General features: G+C 41.4%; 1 protein-coding gene across 6 annotated transcripts in view; it reads right to left on the bottom strand.

Moving 5' to 3' along the window:
* Nucleotides 1–19,103, bottom strand: part of PFKFB1 (6-phosphofructo-2-kinase/fructose-2,6-biphosphatase 1) — a 64,040-nt gene that overhangs the window by 3,358 nt on the left and 41,579 nt on the right. For 5 of the 6 annotated variants that reach the window (XM_057717418.1, XM_057717417.1, XM_057717420.1 and 2 more), the window contains 8 exons: nt 18,490–18,556; nt 17,596–17,670; nt 17,098–17,154; nt 15,069–15,190; nt 11,945–12,152; nt 9,050–9,196; nt 5,459–5,563; nt 1,149–1,278 (listed from right to left, as the gene is read on the bottom strand). In XM_057717418.1, coding sequence (XP_057573401.1) covers nt 1,149–1,278; nt 5,459–5,563; nt 9,050–9,196; nt 11,945–12,152; nt 15,069–15,190; nt 17,098–17,154; nt 17,596–17,670; nt 18,490–18,556 — 911 coding nt within the window. Of the gene's footprint in view, nt 1–1,148; nt 1,279–5,458; nt 5,564–6,598; nt 6,810–9,049; nt 9,197–11,944; nt 12,153–15,068; nt 15,191–17,097; nt 17,155–17,595; nt 17,671–18,489; nt 18,557–19,103 lie in introns of those variants that run through there. The other variant, XM_057717421.1, reaches the window with a different exon arrangement.

Genomic DNA, 19,103 nt, shown 5'->3' with positions numbered 1-19,103 from the left:
CCCATGCACCACACGCATGTGTGTCTGAGGTGTCTGAGGTGAGGGGCCTCTGGAATGCACCTGAGTTTGGTACCTCCCCCTGCCCCACTGAGCCCTGTGATCTTGGGTAATTCACTTCATCCCTCAGAGCTTCCATTTCCTCTTCTGCACAGTCGGGGTTACAGGGCCAGCCTCAGTCTCAAAAATAGTACTCAGCAGTAGAGATACGTACAGTATCAGAAATCTAGCAGCACCACCCAGCCCCTGTCACCCTTTTTCCATTGAGGAGATTGAGGACCAAGAAGAGGAAATTACTTGTCCAATGTTAAATTCTCAAGTCCCCTGGGTTCCAGTTCTAGATGACCCCATATTACAAGTGCCCTTTGTTTGGCAGCTAGCATGATAGAAAAGATCAAAGTCTGCAGGACATTGTATACTTCAAATATGACTTTGCACTGTCCTCACACTCCCTCACTCCAGTATCCTGGAGATGCCAACACTTCAGCATCCACATCAGAAATGGACTCTCACATGTGAAGGTGGCACAATAGTCCCTTGCCAGGCCAGCTGCCCTAGTTTGCAATTCAGTATTTGTAGTCAGTGTGTAAATACTCTGTAAATTAAAATATCTAGATATTTTTTATAAAAAAATTATCACTTGAAAATTTAAAATGAAAACATCACTACTTTGGAGAAATCATCCCTATAGCAAAGACAGGAACCCATAATCAAAATCAAGAGACCATAAGAGGTACCATTCCACCTGATGACAGCATGCCTCAGACAAATACTGGCTCAGCTTTTTCAGGTTGAGGCAGACTGTTAAGGTTGGCTTTGAAAATGTTAACTCAAAATAACACTGGTATTAATAATAGCAGCTAAAACTTACACGGCCCATACTTTGTGTCATGAAATGTTCTAAGATCTTTACATATGCTAATTTATTTAAGCTTCATCATTATTCTCCACATTTTATAGGTAAAGAAACTGAGAACAAAGCAGTTAGAGTACTTTGCCAAAGGTATTGTGACAGAGGAAGAACTCGAACTCATGAACCCGTGTTCTAGATACTGTGCTCTTAACTATTAAGATATAAACCACTGATTTCTGGTGTCAGGGTCTCAACTCACATGCAGCTCCCATGCCAGGAACTGAGAGAATAGTGGTACCTGAGCTCTTGTCCAGAAAGTAGGCCAGGAGGCACCGCATAACAGCCTGGTGGCAGATCACCAATACATTTTCCTGCCTTTCTAGCTCCATTATAACTGGCTCCAGACGCTGGACCAGATCCTCATAGGACTGAAAGGGAGAGAAACACTTGGGTAAGATGGGGAGATGAGGCACATTTGCCCAAAGAAGAAGAACTCTAGACTAGGAATCAGGAAAACTTGGTTGTGGTGCCAGTTCAGTTGTTGGTCCAGCAGTATGACCTTAGGCAACTCACTTCCTTCTTAGGGCCTTAGTTTCTCATCTATTAAATGGGTTAATCAATATAGTAGAGTAGATAGCAATAACAATAATAACACTTTCCACTAAAAAATAAAACAAATGTCTGCACTGGTGATCTTTCAAGAAAAATGAAGGAAACGTTATGAATATAGGGTTCCAAAATGAAGAAAAACTTGGAAAAAAAGGAGTGATAAATGGATATAGAAGTCACAGCTCCCATGGAGGCATTTGCCAATCACAGTATCCAAGAGCCTTGAGCTTTTAAAACATTATAGAAACATGAGACAAGGCCTTAGGTGTGTACAAGGTGGGGATTTGGGACTGAGACACTCACATAAACCTGAGACCTTCAAAGGACTACATCCTCAGTAAAAGTATAAACTGAAAATTATATCCACTGGCAAAGGAAAACAATAAGAAAATATATCTGTCTCTGCCTGGTTCTTGGTGGAAAGATTAGGAAAAGCCTTCTGTAAGAATGTATAACCACAAGCCTATCCTCAAGTGGATTTGTGGTTCAGAATTATATTACTCATGTGTTTTAGAAAATGCTAAGCTGAAAGTTTAATGACAAGTGATTTCAAGTCATTAGCTACCAGGAGTGTCTGGAAAAAGCAAATGAAAATTCTCTCTAGATTCTCTCAACTCAGACTGCGTGGGATTCCCACAGATAAATATCTATTAAACTATCAAACTGAAGCTCACATAACATGCAAGGAAAATAAGCTATCATGAGTAAAAATAAGCAGAAACAACAAGAAGTAAACCCTAACAACTTAAAGGATCCACAATATAAAATGAATATGCTTGAGATTTTTAAAGAAATAAAAGATTGAATCAAAAATGTAAGGAAGAAATAAGATGCTATTGAATATATGATCCAGATTTGAAAAAGAATTAAGTAGAATTAGAATTTCTATAAATGAAAGATATATTCATTAAAATGGAAAAAATGGATAGAGTAAACAGCAGAGTAGATACAATTTAAGAAATACTGTTTTGGAAGATAGAGCTGAAGAAATTACTCAGAACATAGCAAAGAGATCGAAAATAAGAAGTTAGGAGACATAATGGATATAGACAGGACTAACACACATCTAATTGCATTTCTAGAAGGAGATAATAGAGAAAATATGAGAGAGGAATAGTTAAAGATATAATGTCTGGGAATTTTCTAGAATAGATGAAGAATTCCAGTCCTCAGATTTGGGAAGTCCAATTAATCCCAAGCAATATAAATGAAAAGGAATTAATAATTTAGACATATCAGAGTGGAACTTAAATACAATAGAGACCCAAAGACCCTAAAAGCAGCCAGAGAGAAAAGAAATGACAATTAGACTTGTAGGAGCCTTCTTAGCCACATTAGAAACCAGGTAACAGTGGGGATAATATCTCCAAAGTGGCGAGAGAAAACTGCCATTCTGGAGTTTTATACCTTGCCAAAGTACCATCTAGGATTAAGGACCACCCCTCCCAAAGACATTTCTAGACAAAAAGAAAGGTGAGTCTACTGCCAACAGGTCCTCCTAAAGAAACTTCTAGAGGAAGATAATGAACCCAGAAGGAAAAGTTGAAACGTAAGGAGAAAGAATGATCAAACGAATTGGTAAATATGTGGTTAAATCTAAATAAACACTAACTGTATACAATAACATTTTTAGCTAATAAGAATTATATTTTAATTCGATAAGTGATTTCCCCCCTTTTCCACTATATAAAATCCAGAATAGTGTGGAGGTTCCTTAAAAAACTAAAAATAGAACTATCATATGATCCACCAATCCCACTCCTGGGCATGTATCTGGAGAAAACCACAATTCAAAATGATACATGCATCCAGTGTTCACTGCAGCACTATTTACAATAGCCAGGACATGGAAGCAACCTATATGTCCATCAACAGATGAATAGATAAAGACAATATGGTACATATGTACAATGGAATATTACTCAGCCATTAAAAAGAGCAAAACAGTGCCATTTGTAGCAACATGGATGGACCTAGAGATTATCATACTAACTGAAGTAAGTCAGACAAAGACAAATATCACATGATATTACACTTATGTGGAATCTAATTTTTAAAAAATGATGCAAATGAATGTATTTACAAACCAGAAACAGACTTACAGATATTAAAAACAAACTTATGGTTACCAAAGGGAAACATGGGGGCAGGGTATAAATCAGGAGCTTGGGATGAACATACAGACACCACTATATACAAGATAGATAACCAACAAGGATGTACTGTATAACACAGGGAACTCTACTCAATATTTTGTGATAAACTATATGAGAAAAGAATCTGAAAAAGAATGAATCTATGTATAACAATCACTTTGCTGTACACCCAAAACTTATACAGCATTGTAAATCAAGTATAATCCAATAAAATTTTTAAAAAAGAAAAAAATCCATCTATGTGGGTACAAAGTTTATTAATTGTTTGGAATTAGCTCTATTTTGTCTACCATTCATAATTATTTCTACTTTGATAATGTTGATTTAACTCAAAAATATAATACATTGGTATTATAGGAACAAACAGTGATATATTGACAGACTGTTGTAAATTGAAGTGCTTCAGCAAGTATTAATTCAGTCAACATTTACTAAGTTGTGCTTATAATAATAAATTTAATAATAACAATAATAATTCATTTGGGAGATAAGATACAAGTTTGAAGTAAAATATAAAACAACAATTAACATGTAAGTTAAGAGAGGGAGTGACCAGTGTTGTAACATTTTTATATTGTACATTTTTATATTTTAGCGGGTGAGTAAAGATATTGATTTTTAGATTTTGTCAATCATACATACTGAAATGTTAAGAGTAACTCTAAAAGAATGGAAAGAGATTGTATAACTCAAACATAGATGTAAAAACTCTATCAATTCTAAAGAAGGGAGGAAAAGAGAAAAAATAAACTAAGCCTAGAGAGCTCAAAATAAGAAAACAGAAATAAGTTCAAATAAATCAGTAATTACAATAAAAGTAAGTGTACCCAACTTACCACTCAAAAGACATATATTTTCAGATTTATTAAAACCAGCAAAAGCCAACTACACACTGTCTATAAGAAACAAAACAAAAATACACAGAGAAGTTGAAAATAAATGACTAAAGATGAACTAGGCAAATACTGACCAGAAGAAATCTTATATAGCTATATTACTATCATATAAAATACACTTTTAGGCAAAAAGCATTATTAGGGGAAAAGAAGCTTGCTCACTACATAATAATAAAATATACAATTCACTAAGGAGATATAATTGCTTTAAATTTGTATGCCTCTGACAAAATAGCCTCAAAATATATAAAGGAAAATGAGGGCAAAGTCAGATTGACTTCATAATGTCATTTCTGAGGATGAAAATACAAATGTGAAAGTGCTTTGTAACATAGGATAGCTATTGTTTCATCTCTGACATCCTGCTTTCTGATAATTGTTACCAAGAATCTGTATCAGAAATGGAGTATGACCAATAAATATTCTAACCTGTGGAACTGGCTAAATGGAGGCTGGCTTGAAAGCAATGAGGATTCACCTCACATGGGAATAGGGAACTGATAGTCTAGTTCATGTGATGGCAAAGAAGTTGTTTAAACCATTAGCCACTGTCGCTTGGGACTCCAACCCACAGTCCAGAAAGGCTGAAACTTTTGGCAACTTGGCAATAAAATGTCAGGACATTAGAGTATATTGAACTATTTCAAATGCCTTTAGTGAAAGGATATCAAAGACAAAGTCTAGGATAAAGTGAGCCCTCCTGAAAGAAGACAGGAAATAAGGAGGGAAATGCGTAGCTTTTAAAAAAGAGGAATCTGTTGCCTATAGCCAGGAATGAGACAACCAGAGGCCAGATAATCATATGCCTTGTGGGACAGAAGATGCTGCAAAATTTGCTTTAGCCTGTTTCTAAAGCTGTCTGGGAAAATATGGAATCCTGGTAATTGGCATAGAGATTTTAGGACTGGGGAAGAGTCCTGAAATCTGGCCACCCCTCCAAACCTTACCTCTCCCTTAGGATAGCGGTAGCGATATTTATCTTGGTCTCGTAGTGCAAATTCTTCAGGGTAGTGTTCTTGGATTTCTTCGTAGGTCATCTCCTCACAGACACCCTGAGAAAAATTATTTGGGGACAAAAGTATTTACAAGTTGAAATCCCCACAGCGTTTACCGTAGTTCTGAGGCCAATGATTGTGGAACATTAGCACACAAACACCTAGCTTTCTGTGAACATAGCTCTAGGTCTGTGCCTGTTGTCTAAGTGTATGTGTATATGTGTGCATGAGGTGTGTAGCTGTGTGGATGTGAGAATGAGTGCATGTGTATAGATATGTTTGGGTTGAGTGTATTCTGGGTATCTGTGGTGTTTCTCTATGATTGTCCCAATAGGTTTATAGGTGTACATTGTACATATGTGTGTATTTTTATAAATTTGTAGGCTTAAGGATTTGTGACTGTGTTTATCTGTGTATACGCAGCATGCTTATAGTGTGTATTTATGGTATGTTTAAGGCCCTGTTATTGGTTGTGTATTTGTCTCAGCAAATCAGGGTGAGACAGCAGCCACCTCACTTCTATGGATTTCAGGGTGTCTGATCATCTAAGAATGTGCCTGCATGGCTGTCTCTGTGGTCTGTCTCTCCATGTGGGTCTCAGTATGTCTGTGGTATGTGTATCTGTGAGTGTGTATGTCCCTGATTATATGGTCTGTGTAACTCTGTGGTAATATGGTTGAGGCTATGTGTCTGTACTGTTTATATGTCCATGGTATGCTGTTATGTGTGTGATGCTATGTGTCTATGATATAGATATATGCAAAGACTGCATGTGTATCTACACTGAGTGTGATATGTATCTCTGTGTGTGTCTGTCTGTAAGTGTGTTCGTGTGTGCATAAAAGGTGCTAATGTGATTGGTAGATGTGTCTGAGAATGAATCTGTGTTTTACTAGTGGATCCATGTGTATGTGAAGTGCATATCTCTGAGTGTAAACATACCTGTGGTGGGTGTCTGTGACTATGTATGCAAGTGCATGCGTGTGTGCACATCCACAGCAGTGCTTTCCTGTGTTATAGCATTTCCCATCCCTCCTGCGCACACCTCTGCTCCAGGACCTCTGGCAGATAAAGAAACAGGTATCCACAGACCTCTCAGAAGGCAGGAATTAGTAAGTTCCTAGCAGTTTCAGAGTAGTCCTTGGTGAAATACACTTTCTATACCCAAAGAAGGAATCAAGGGCTCAAAGAATGAGTTCCCACTGAGAAATCCACAGAAATGAGGTGGCTGCTGGTAGAGGTGGGAAGTGATGTTGGGTTTATAAGATTTCCTTCTGGTCGTGTAGATTCCAATTAGACCATCCTGTAGGAGAGAAGTGAGCTCTGGTTTTTGTCTTTTGAGCCATCAGTCAAGCTTCCCTTAGAATTAGTTAACTCCTTCCCCAAACTACAAGGAGATAGGTAGTGTCAAACCTGCCACTGACACTGCCCATGGGAGAAAGTGCACCCTGTAGATATACAAGGTCCTTCCAGATTGGCTTCGACATTCTATTTGGAGGCATGCTTGGAGCCTGTTGCCTGTGAAAGTGGCCACTGACTCCTTATTGATTTAAGGAAAATTGCCTAACTTCTCTGAATTTTATTTTCCTCATCTGCAAAATGAGGATAATTATAACTACCTCACAACAGTATTTTTAATATTAGAGATAATACATGTAAAAGAGACTAGTACAGAATGTACAAGGCAGATTTAAAAAAATCAATGAAATATATTATTCTATTAATATTATATATTATATAGTAATTTAAATAGATTAATTTAGTCTAATATTATTAGATTAATATATCTAATTAGTAATATATTATTGACAATGGAAAATAATCCAGAAACTTGGACATCATTCTAAATTCTTCCTTCTTCCTTACGCATCCCCTCATAGCTAATTCCTGAGATTCTACCTCTTAAATTATTCTCAATTCTATTCCTTTTCCTTTCATCTCCATCTCCACTGCTACAACCTTAGTAGTTCTACACACACACACGCGTGCGTGCACACACACACGCACACAAACACACACACAATTCCCTATTTGATTATGCTGCTTTCTCTGCATGACATACCATTCCTGATCCTCTCTACCTGTCTCACTCTTACTCAACCCTCAGGCTTTAGCTAGGCATCACTTCCTCTAGGCAGATTATGGCTGGGTCAGATGCCTTGCCCCAACATCTATGTGCCCATATTCTAGTCCATCAGAGCCTGTATCACACACATTATTTTGTATTCCTCTGTCTACCCCGTTTTTTTCTGAAAACTCAATGAAGACAGGAATCAATCTCTGTCTCCAGCACCACTCCAGAGCCTGAAATGCAGTAGGTTTCCAATAAATGTTTACACCACATGTGGGCCAGAAACAAACAATAACTGAACTATTATGATGAAGAGTTTGCTTGCATGTATTTTATAGCAAATATATGTGATATGTACAATGCTGTATATCCCTTTTCTAAATATGTGTCTCTGTACATCTATAGTTAAGTATATATGTGTTATGTATACACACACAAACTTCTCTATATTAATATAGCAGGCAATCAGGTTAACCTACCTACACACAAGTTATCTACATCTGTGGTGAAGCTTTGACTTTAGTGTCTAACAATCATAACCGGTTGCTACCTGACATCAGTGTACCTATAGTGCAGGTGAGATAATGGAGAGGAAACACCTCTCAAAGAGCTCATGCAAAATCCTGCCTCTAAAGAGAGACTACCATGTCATGAGGGTCAGATGACATATTCACCAAGTTTTTCTTCTTCATTTCATCTCCAATATCCATCTGGTCCATCACACCCTTACCTCTTGCCTAGACTAATGCAGCTATCTCCATACTGGTGTGCATTCTCATTCTGGCCTTCTTCTCACCTAGTTTCCACATGTGACCAGAGTGGTCTATTTTTAAGAAAATGTGAATCACATTTAGGCCACTCCTCCTTCACTTAGACCACATCAATGGCTTCCTATTTTTATGGCAGCATCCAAATCCCTCGACATGGACTATAAAGCCCTATGAGCTGTCTTCCTTTCCAACTTCATGTCCCTTCTCTCCAGACCTCACAATCACTGTCCCAGACTCTCTGCTATTTTTTCTCAGTTCCCTGAACACGCCATGCTCTCTTCTTACCTCTGGGCTTTCACATGAACTGTTCCCTATTCCTTGAACTAAAATTATTCCTTCACTCCAGACCATTTTGCCTGCTTCTTGTCTCATCTCCAGCTTCCTCTGGGAAGCCTTCCTTCGAAATCTTCCACCACTCTCTTGTCAAGAGTATCCTTACCTTCTGAAACTCTATAGTCCCTTGTACTTCCCTTCTCACAAACTTCTACCTTATTCACTGTCTGCCTTTGGGCTCCATGAGAGTAAAGACCTTATCTATTCTGGCCTTCACTGGATCCCCAAGACACAGAACAGTGTTTAGGACAAGAAAAGTTTGTTGAACTAATTACATTCCCCATATGAGCCAGAGCAGAGGCAATCCAGGGGATAAGCCTAAAGTCAAGCCTCACCACCCACCGGGAAATCCATTCCCCTCCATCTCACCGCATCAATCTCATTTAGGGCCTTCCACTGCTCATAGGGAACGCCCAGGGCTTCAGCTGTCTGGATAGTCCTCTTCATGTGGCTGGTCCATACCTTCAGGGAGCTGATGCCCTGGGACTGAATGAAGTTGGCCAGGGCATAGGCATACTGGGGAGTGGGGGTTCAAAGGAGGAGAGGAGGGGAGAAAGAGATGAAAGAAGACAGGGTGACCATGAGAAGTTCAGATATGCCACAAATAATGTAGTGACAATGAATAAGCAAGAGTAAAGTTTAAATGTTCCCAATTTATAAAAAGTCATACTCTTCCCCACTTGACTAAGGACCAAGGGAATAGAAAAGTATATGTGTTTATGTGTGTATATGTGCATATGTGTGTGTTCACTGATGCTTGCTCACAGAACCTCCTACTTGATTATTCATTCATTCAAACAGCCCACCTCTAACATTTGTGGAGCCTGGGACAAAAATACAAATGGAAGCACTCCACTCATAGTCTACCTCCCTTCTTTTCCCATTTCTGTTCCATCCTGCACTCCTAGGTGCCTTGAGTACATACTTATGGACGATCTAGTCACAGGAACAAATTCTGTCCATGTCATATCTCCACCAATCCCCATGAAACACAAACAGTGACCCCTTGACTACCCCTTTACCTAGGGGTGAACATTTTTGTGACGTGGTCTATTCTCAGGTGAACAGACTCTTGGATGGATCCATGTAGGTATTGGAAGCAGACTCTGGGCAGGAAATTCTAGTGTTTTGGGTACTCTGAGTGTGGTCTGGAAGTGTATGGGGGTGGGATGTGGTGGACATTTCTCTTTGACCCGTGAATTCTCATTGCTTGCGCAGGAGACCTGGTATCCAGATTCTAAGGACATTCAAATATTTACTGAGTGTGTGTGGCCCTGTGCTGGGTACTGGGGTGTCCTGTTATTAAGACATGGTCAGTCCTGTGAGGGAAACAGTAACAGCACCAAAAGGAACCACTTAGGTTTGTGGGAGCCCAGATGAGCAAGTGATTTGCCCTTCTTCCGCATATGGGCGTGTTATTAATCACAGATGATGTGTGAGTAACATCTGCACAAATGTACACATACAGGCACACATTTTTACATACAAATATAGGCATTCTGTACACACATTCTAATTATGGGGTATGAGTCAGCAGTCAGTGTGCTCTGGTGGAAGGAGTCCTGACTGGGAGACAGGCAGTGGGGATTAAACTACCCCGGGTCCCTCACAGGGTCCCCGTGTGACCTGGGGCATGTCCCTGGCCCTCTCTGGCCTCATGTCTCCTTCCTGTAACATGCAAATAGCATTGCCTCACCCAGGCTGGTCTCTGTGAATGTCATGTTAGATAGTGGACGGGGGGCACCCAGAGCACTCCCTGGCATATAGTAAGTGAGAGCTGCTGTGATTGATTGTGGGTGACAGTTGATGGGAAAGTGCTTTATAAACCACGCATGGTGCACTATGCCCTTTAGCATGAACACATGCACACACTTGTGTTCAAGGAGGCATGTTGTGTGGAGATGGTCACATGTCCAAAAGGAGCTGAATTGTATGGGCAAGGCTGAGGACAGCCCCAACCAAGAGACCCCTGGCTGTAGGTGGTGTCATGGGTTAGGGTGTCACCGCCAGGGGCCTCTGACTCTTCTCTGAGGTATGAGAGAGGTCAGAGTCAGAGGTCAGAGTCCACTTTGAGGGAAGGCTGCCAGTCTGAAGGTAACAGAAAAGGAGCCAGGAGGACCGGGCCTTTTGGTGCGATGCCTTGCCTGGGACACTGCCAACTCTGCAGTAGAGAAAGCTGAGGAGCAAGCAGGAAGTCCTGGTTTTCAGTCTTGGTTCTGTCCTTTACTGGCTGTGTGACCAGGGGCCACTCTCTGTTCCTGTCTGGGCCTCAGCCTCCTCATCCATAAATCAGTGACAGTAATGCCCACCCCACAGAGCTGTTGTGAAGATTAAATGAGGCCACACACGTGGAAGCAGATGGTGCCGTGAATGTGCAGAGGTGTCCAATAAAAGAGGGCACTCCCTCCCTCTTGGACGTCATTTCCCACTTATCCCACCCCAAACCATCCTTCCAGCAAGAACAATACCTGTGTTAACAAGCCCAGGGACAGGGCCAAACATGGGGAAAAGTGTCTATTTGGCTAGCACCCATAACATGCATGTCACCATTCTCAGCTACAAAGAAGAGACTCCCGCCCTGAGGGTCAGAGATGGGCCTGAACTGGGGGATGGGGATGGAGCCCAGGTGACCTGCCTAGGAGGGCAGGAGAGGACAGGGGAAGGCTTCCTGGACCAGCTCATGGAGCAGGAGATGGGTCCTGGAATGGGTAGAGGAGGGAGGGCAGGAAATAAGTGGTAACTGGTGGGGGATGCCGACTCTGTGATGACCTGCAATGGGGGTTTGTGGGCATAGCATCAGCCCTGAGTAATGCAGAAGAAGATGGAGTCAAGGGTGGGGCCCTTCAGAGAATCTATCTGTACAAACGATGGTCACCAGCTGACAGAGGGGACAGAGGAGGGCAGCCTCGGTGGGTGGACTACACAAGTTAAGGCACAGAGTTGTGAGAAAGATGAGGGGACCAGTCAGGCAGGAGAGAGGGTGCTTATCGTAATGGGGCTGGAGGAACAGCCAGATCTGGGAATGCTTGGAGTGCCTGGACAAAGCCATTGGTCTTGCAGATGCTGTTGGCATGTGGGAGCCATTCAAGGATGGGTCAAGACTGAGTGGCTGATGGGGTAGAAGAGCAGGAGTGACCAAGACCTGCTTTTACCCTGTCACTGAGTCCCCTCATCCTCAGGACCCAGGTAGCAGCCACCCCACCAACCTGCAGCCCATATGGACCGGCTCAGCCAATGCCTCCGAATGCACAGGGCCCTCCCTACCTGCTTGCCCTGAGCTGAGAGGCCAGAGTCACCTCCGATGCGGCCTTTGAGGTTGAGTTCACTCTCGCCGTGCCGGCATAGGTAGATGGAGCGGGGTGTGACGTGGATGTTCATGAGGTAGTAGACTGTGCGGCTCTGGATGTGGTCCTGCACTCGGTTCACCATGTAGCGTGTGCCCACGTCGAAGATCTTGATGTAGGACAGCTGGCTGGGCCAGCCCAAGCAGGAGCAAGGGCAGCTCAGGGGCTAATGGTGGAGAGGCTGGTCCCAAGAGAAATCCCCAACCACACACCCTGCCTTCAAGCCTCCTCCATAACCCAGCTCTCACCAACCTTTCCTCTAACAAGATGCTATGCCTTGCCCTCTTCTGGGTACCTGTTCTAGAGACTTGGTTCCTGGCCACCCTGAGGAGCTCACTGCCTGCTAATATCTCCCTTTGTCTCCTTTCCTCAGTCTAAGTTTGAGCCAGGCTGTCTTTTTACCTTCACTTATCATACTCCAGGCATCTAGGGTTCTCTCTGCTGTGGTTCACACTGCTGATGTACTCACATAGACACAGTAATCCTATGTGTCCCTGACTGCCTCCAACATCTCACAGGCAACTTACATTTGCTGAGCATTTTTTTTTGTGCATCTGGCAGAGGTGGGGCTTCAAAGTGCATAAATCCTCATAACCACCCTAGAAAGCAGAGATTATTATCTCTGTTTTATAGGTGAAGAAACAAACACAGAGAGAGGAAGTGATTTGCCTACTGTCAAACTCTCCACCATCTCATCTATGATTCTCAGAGCCTAGGTAGAAAATATCTGATGTAGCCTTGTTGCCTTATTCCTGACACTAGGTGCTGAGTGGCTCTAAGAGAACTTCCAAATTCCTTAGCTTAGTCTGACATTCTAGGTACCTTCATACATTGGCCGTGCTTGGCCTCACCTCAGTGTTCTGTATTCATGCTCATAACTTCTGTTTCATTCTAGCCTTAATGCTTTTGCTGAAATATTCTCTGTACTCCTCTACTTTTTATTAAGATTTAACTAAGCCATTACAAGGTACTGTTCTCTTTCCTTGAAAAGATGTTCTTGGCCTGATTTCCAAAGTTGAGCTCCTATGCATCCATCCTTCAAGAGCCGGTACATTCACTCTCTTTAGGAAGTTTTCTTTGAGCCCAGGATCATGTGAAGTCATTTAGAGGTACTTCACATCAAAAGTATTATAGTAGCTAATGCTTATTCCCATCATATGTAATTTAAGATAAAAATTATAAGCTATATTATAACATTAGTACGTTCTACTGAGTTCTGGTTACATTTTTTCTGTTTTGACTACCTTGATGCTTTTTTTTTGAAATACAAACTATTAAAAGCTTTCAAGATTTTTTTTCCCTTATTTTTGGTAGACCCTACCTTGCTGGTGCCCTAAATGCATGTATAGTCTACCTACTGGGTAAACATGCTCTTCCAGACCTTTTCCTCCAAGTTGGGCTGTGTCCCCTCTTCTGTGTTCCCCTACCTCACTTGCTTTATCATCCCCACAATTCTGGTTAACTGCATACCCATTGTCTTCCTCAACCAAGTGGGCATTCTATCAGAGCAGAGATAGATAGCCCCTCCCTCTTGGGTTCCTAGGGCACAGCTTAGGGGTGGGCCTTGATACATGGATTGTAAATATCTGTTGATGGAAAAATGATTAGATAAAGCCAACTTCCAGAATCACTTGTCTTCAGACCCAAACTGATTTATCAAACACTGAGCACCTGCAGGAGTCTAGGCTAAAGGCTAGGGGCTTTCTCTATGCTGTTCTTTCACTTTAGCTCTCCCTTCTTCAAACTTCTTTCACCATATACTACTAGTTCATACAGTGCCTTTGTGGAAATTTGAAAAAGTTTCCCCCACTCCAGCACACATGCCTTAGTGACAAAAGCAAGTGTACCCATGACCTGGTACAGTGAACAATATTCTCAATTGTACATAAGGTCCTGCCCCTTGCACTGAGTGTCTAAGCCTCACATGACACTTTTTATGATATAGGGATGTGGGAGGGGGATAACAATGATAGAAGTTTGAAGATAAGAATTTGAGTATATATTCTGTTACTGACTCATTGTGTGGCCTAGGGTAAGCCCTTGCCCTGCCCTGAGTCTGTTTTCCCATCTAAGAAGTGAGGTAGTAACAATGCTCACCTCTGGGGACTTTGGTTGGACAAAGCTGGAAGGATGCTCTTTAAACTTCTTAGGGTGGTGATGACTATTAGCAGCCTCCTTATACTTCCTAATTGGGGCCCAAAGGGTCTGAGTAGCCAGGGTGTCTTCTCATCACAATCCATTTTGAAAGCAAGTGAGGTTCTGGGAATACCCTATGTCTAAAACTCACACCTTCCTTGTACTGCCAGCTAGCACCTCTCCAATCTTTAGTTGGTATTATGAATGAAAGTTTCATATTTTTCATGAGTCTTCCCATATGTCAAAGCACTATGGAAGCTACCTGAGGATAGGACATACCTCTCTTGCCCTTATTTACACCCCCTATGTACACCACAGCCCAAAGAATCCAAATACTTATTGATTGAAGAAGGTGTGTGTTGTGAAAAGAGACATGATTAAGAGACAGAATATGTGGTTAGAATTCTAGCTCTACCCCTGACTTGAGCAAGTGGTGGAAGCTTGAGCAAGTGGTTTCAGCTAAGGTGCAACTTCCTCTTCTTGAAAATTTATGATCATAAGACCTATTTCAGCCTCCTTAACAGGGGTGCCGAGGGGATTCAATGAAACAAAAAAGGTGAACATGTTTGGAAACTGAAGTGTCATCCATGTGTGAAGAATATTTTTGGAAACATAATAGCAACAACTACAGGAGAGAGGCATTTTCCCCCTGAGATCAGGGTCCTAATATGTCAATATTGTTCAGGAAAACACTACTTCAATCCTCTTGTGAACACTTTACACATCAAGGAATCACCACCTCATGGATAATTAGAACTGGGAGGGCCCTTGAAGACAGATCAAGTACAGCTCCCTGATGTTACAAATAAAGTTGAGGCCCAGAGAGGGAAGGCATTCCTCCAGGTCCTATAGAACATCAAAACTGGGCTAAGCATCCAGACCTGTACTTTGGGGTTTTGGGTTCTTACCTGTCTACTTCATCATCCAAGGGTTGGTAGTTGACTTCATAGCACTCAATTCTCTTTAGAAAGTCTTCCAGAACCTTTTCATGGTCACAGTCTATGTAATCAGGGCTGCCAAGTTTCACTTGCTGGAAGAAGGAAGAAAGACAGAAGAACCATGGGAGACAGAGACTCTGACAGTGCCCTTGGGAAATGCCCTTAGAGATCACTGAGTACAACATCCCTCATCATAAAGATGAGGAAATTGAGACTTGGAGAAAGGGTCTTGCCCAAGTTTACAAAATCAGTCAGTTGAGAATCTGAACTGTATAACTCCTCATTCCTTATGTTTGTGTGCTCAAACAAGATCTGTCACATTATAGTCAGTTCTAGAGCATGCACTATTTTAAGAGAACCATTTATAAGTGGACTGGAAATTGTTGTGTGATAAATGGTTGAAGAAGAGGAACAGGAGATCGTGGCCAGGGGTTATAATGGTTTACATGTATTGAGTGTTTACTGGGATAATATGGCATATGTTGACTTTAGGTTTCTGAAGAGCTGGCATCTCCTAATCCCTTAATATCTACCTTCTCTACCCACATTCCCCATCTCAGTGAATGGCACTATCATCTACTCAAGTCACCTGAGCCTAAAATGAATCTGGGAGTCATCCTAGATGTGTCTCTTTCTATCATCCCCCACCTCTTAGAAGGTACCAAATCCTCCCCACTGTATCTTCTAAATATCTCTCCAACTGGCCTCCATTCTCTCTTTCCTGGATGCTCACTCTCGCTTTGTGACCGGTTACTCTGTCTATAGTCTAGTTACTTTCCCATACTAGTAGCCAGAAGGATATTTCTAACATGCACATTTGAATATGAAATTCCTCTGCTTGAAACCATTCACCATTTCCTCATATCTTTTAAGACAAAGTATGAAATATTTTAGCAGGTGACTCATATGGCTTCTTATGATTGGGCCCGAATGATTTCTTCATCCTCATCTCCCATTGCTTCTCTAGATCTCCCCACATTTTGCTTTAGCCAACCTAAGTTATTTCTAGTTACCCGTAGATGCCATGCTTAGTATATGCTATCCCCTTCTTTTCCATTCTTTACCTGCAAATTCCTATGCATTCTTCAAGATGCAGGTCAGCCGTTAACCTTCATTGATATGCCTTCCTATGCAAGGTTGGGTCCTCAGCACTGTGCTTCCACAGCCTCCTTTGTTCCTTCATCTCAGCACTGATCTCACAGAGTTATGTCTATAAAGTTGTCAGTGTCCCTCACTAGACTGTGAGCTCAAGGGCTGGGCTCGCCTCTATCTATTTCTGTCTCCAGTACCCAGAATGGTTCAGCTCAAGTAGATGGATTCAATTTATGTTTAATCAACAAATGAATGGATAGGTGGATGGATGAAAAGGAAAGAGAGGATTTGAACATATTCTATGCCTCAAGAGGCAAAAATAGGACCAATGAGTGGAAATTACAGGGAGGCAGATTTCAGCTTGATTGGACTACATTTAATGAAGGCAATGAGCCTTGTCACTGGAGGTACAAAGAGAAAATCTAGACAAACATTTAGCTAAGATTTCAAGTTTCTGATGAAGTGTTGAAGTAGGTGACCTTTAAGGTCTCCTCTGTGCCTGAGATACAGTAATTTGATGAAATAGGGAACAATAAAATGTGGTGAGTGATCTAAATCTAGACCACATGCCTAGAATCTAAGAGCAGTGATAGCTCTGATATGAATTGTGGGGCAGGAAAAAAGAGTTTTCAAGGCAGACATCCAGGCCTGAGGTCCAGTGCCAGTTCTACCTCTTCCTGGCTGTATGAACCCTCAACAACTTACTTCTCCTCTTGGAAACTTAGTTTCCTTCCTCCAATACTTAGAGGAATTTCACAGAATCACTGTATGCCAGGATGGTCAGGGAATACTTTCTATAGGAAGTGGGAGGAGAAGCTCATGGAAGAAGATGTCCTTTAACTGCACAGAGGTATTTATAGGCATGATCCAAATCTGAGACAAAATAAGAAGGAAAGGTACTCCTTACCCTGATGTTTTCTGCAATGACGTCAGGGTCATTACAAATGGACTCGATGAAAAAGACCTATAAGAGAAACAGAAAGATTTCCAGCAAGGAATTATGTTTGATAGGAGCCAAACATAACTTGACTCCTTCTCAATGGCTCTGAGTCACCTTTAGAGGTATCTCTGACAACATAATTTCATATAGTGGTGCTTTCAGGATTCTGAGTTTTATGAGGCAGATTGGCCCTAAATTCTAGTGATTCTCTCTTCTCTTTTCTCATACCCACCCCCACACTGTCAGCTTGTCAGCAATTATCTTTCATTGCATAATGTGGCACCTCTTCTTTCCTGTTGTGTTCCGCTTTGCTGCTTCTAACTGTGATCTGAAAAACCCTACAAACAAATTAAAATGCTGAGCCTATGGTAGCTGATTTGGCATCTCTGCATCCCCTGGTTTGCCTTTCTTTGGGATTTGTTATAGAAGAGTAGGCTCTGGATAAGTGTTTGAGAGTTACTCTACCTTGTAACCATGTTCTTTAGCAAACTGCAGAATCAGTGACCGTCGTTCTCTGGTAGTGTTGGTGGCATCAAAAACCTAGAGGCACACAATGATATTGGTTTGCTCTGAATCTGGTTCTGATAGAATGCCTACTCTTTGACCATCCCTGTGCTAAGTGGAGGGCTTCCAGAAGGGGATAAATCTTGAACAGGGTTTTGAAGGATTTGGAAATGGCTTATATCAATTTCTCAAGCACTCATTGATCCCTGGCTGTCTGCCCAGAAATGTAGCAGATTCTGTGGGCATAATAAGGCAAGAGGGAAAGTATGGGGTTTTATTAGGGTCATTTTACAGGTAAAGTAGCTGAGGCTTAGAGGAAGGATTTGTCTTAACCAAAGTCACCGAGAGTTGCTGACAAAGCAGAGTTGGAACTGATTTTCTCAACTCCTAGGTGAAGCTTTTTCCTTCCCTATCTCTTTGGAGCTCTTTGAAGTCCTTTCAGAATTTGCAAATCCTATCCAAAAGGTCTATGAGATTAAATTGACTAGATGCTTAGGTAAATCTTTAGAACTCAAAAATGTTTGTATTGCAGTCAAATTCTAGTGTAGTGCTGCTGAATTCTTGGGGGTGGAGTGGTAGAGTATAATGGTTAAGAGTGTAGATTCTGGAGCTATACAACCTGTATTCCACTTCTGGCCTGCCACCTTGGGAAAATATTTAATTATTTAATATCTCTGCACGACATTCTTATGGGCTATAAAATGGAGTATAATAATAATACCTATCTCGTGGGGGAGGGTGGAATTAATATGTACAAAGTGCTTAGAATAATGTATAGAACATAGTAAATGCTCAATATATACTAGCTCTTCTCCATCCCATCAGAAACCCAAGAGAAAATGCAAATTTCTTTACCGCAACATGACCTTCCTCATGGCTAAGATAGTTATGGACATCTTTCAGGGCTGCTAGGGCACATTGCCTGAAAAAGATGAAGACAGAAACAGAGACAACCACTATACCCGAGATGGGTTCCTCTCTATTTTTCTGCATTATCTTTTACACCATCTCTCAGATGTCCTACATTAAATTATTCATCTATTAAATATCTACAAAGGGTGTCCTATGTTCTAGGTACTATGACAACCACAGAGGTCACGCAGTTGAAAGTGGCTCTGTGTAGACAACTTAGGGGGCAGGTATAATGTAACATACCCAGGAAAATGTGACTAATGACAGAGTCATACTATTAAGGGCTCCAAACCTTGAACTAATAGCACTCATGCTGAATTGGTTCTTGAACCCAAAAGGAGCCTGAATATATGGTCTGTGAAGTAGAAGGCACTCTTGTCATATGTAACAGGGCAAGCAGAGGTAAGATGGTGGAACTGTATTTATGCTTTTGGCAAAAATCTGTTTAGTGATCACTCTTTACTGGGTTCCATTATGAGGATGTGGATCAATAAATGAGACCCAGGCTCTGTTCTGGAAGTGCTCAGACTCTTGTAGAGGAGAGACACCTTGAGGTT

Source organism: Hippopotamus amphibius, chromosome X, assembly GCF_030028045.1.
Source record: "Hippopotamus amphibius kiboko isolate mHipAmp2 chromosome X, mHipAmp2.hap2, whole genome shotgun sequence".
In the NCBI taxonomy this organism is placed as follows: domain Eukaryota; kingdom Metazoa; phylum Chordata; class Mammalia; order Artiodactyla; family Hippopotamidae; genus Hippopotamus; species Hippopotamus amphibius.
This window is presented reverse-complemented; position numbering and strand designations above follow the sequence as displayed.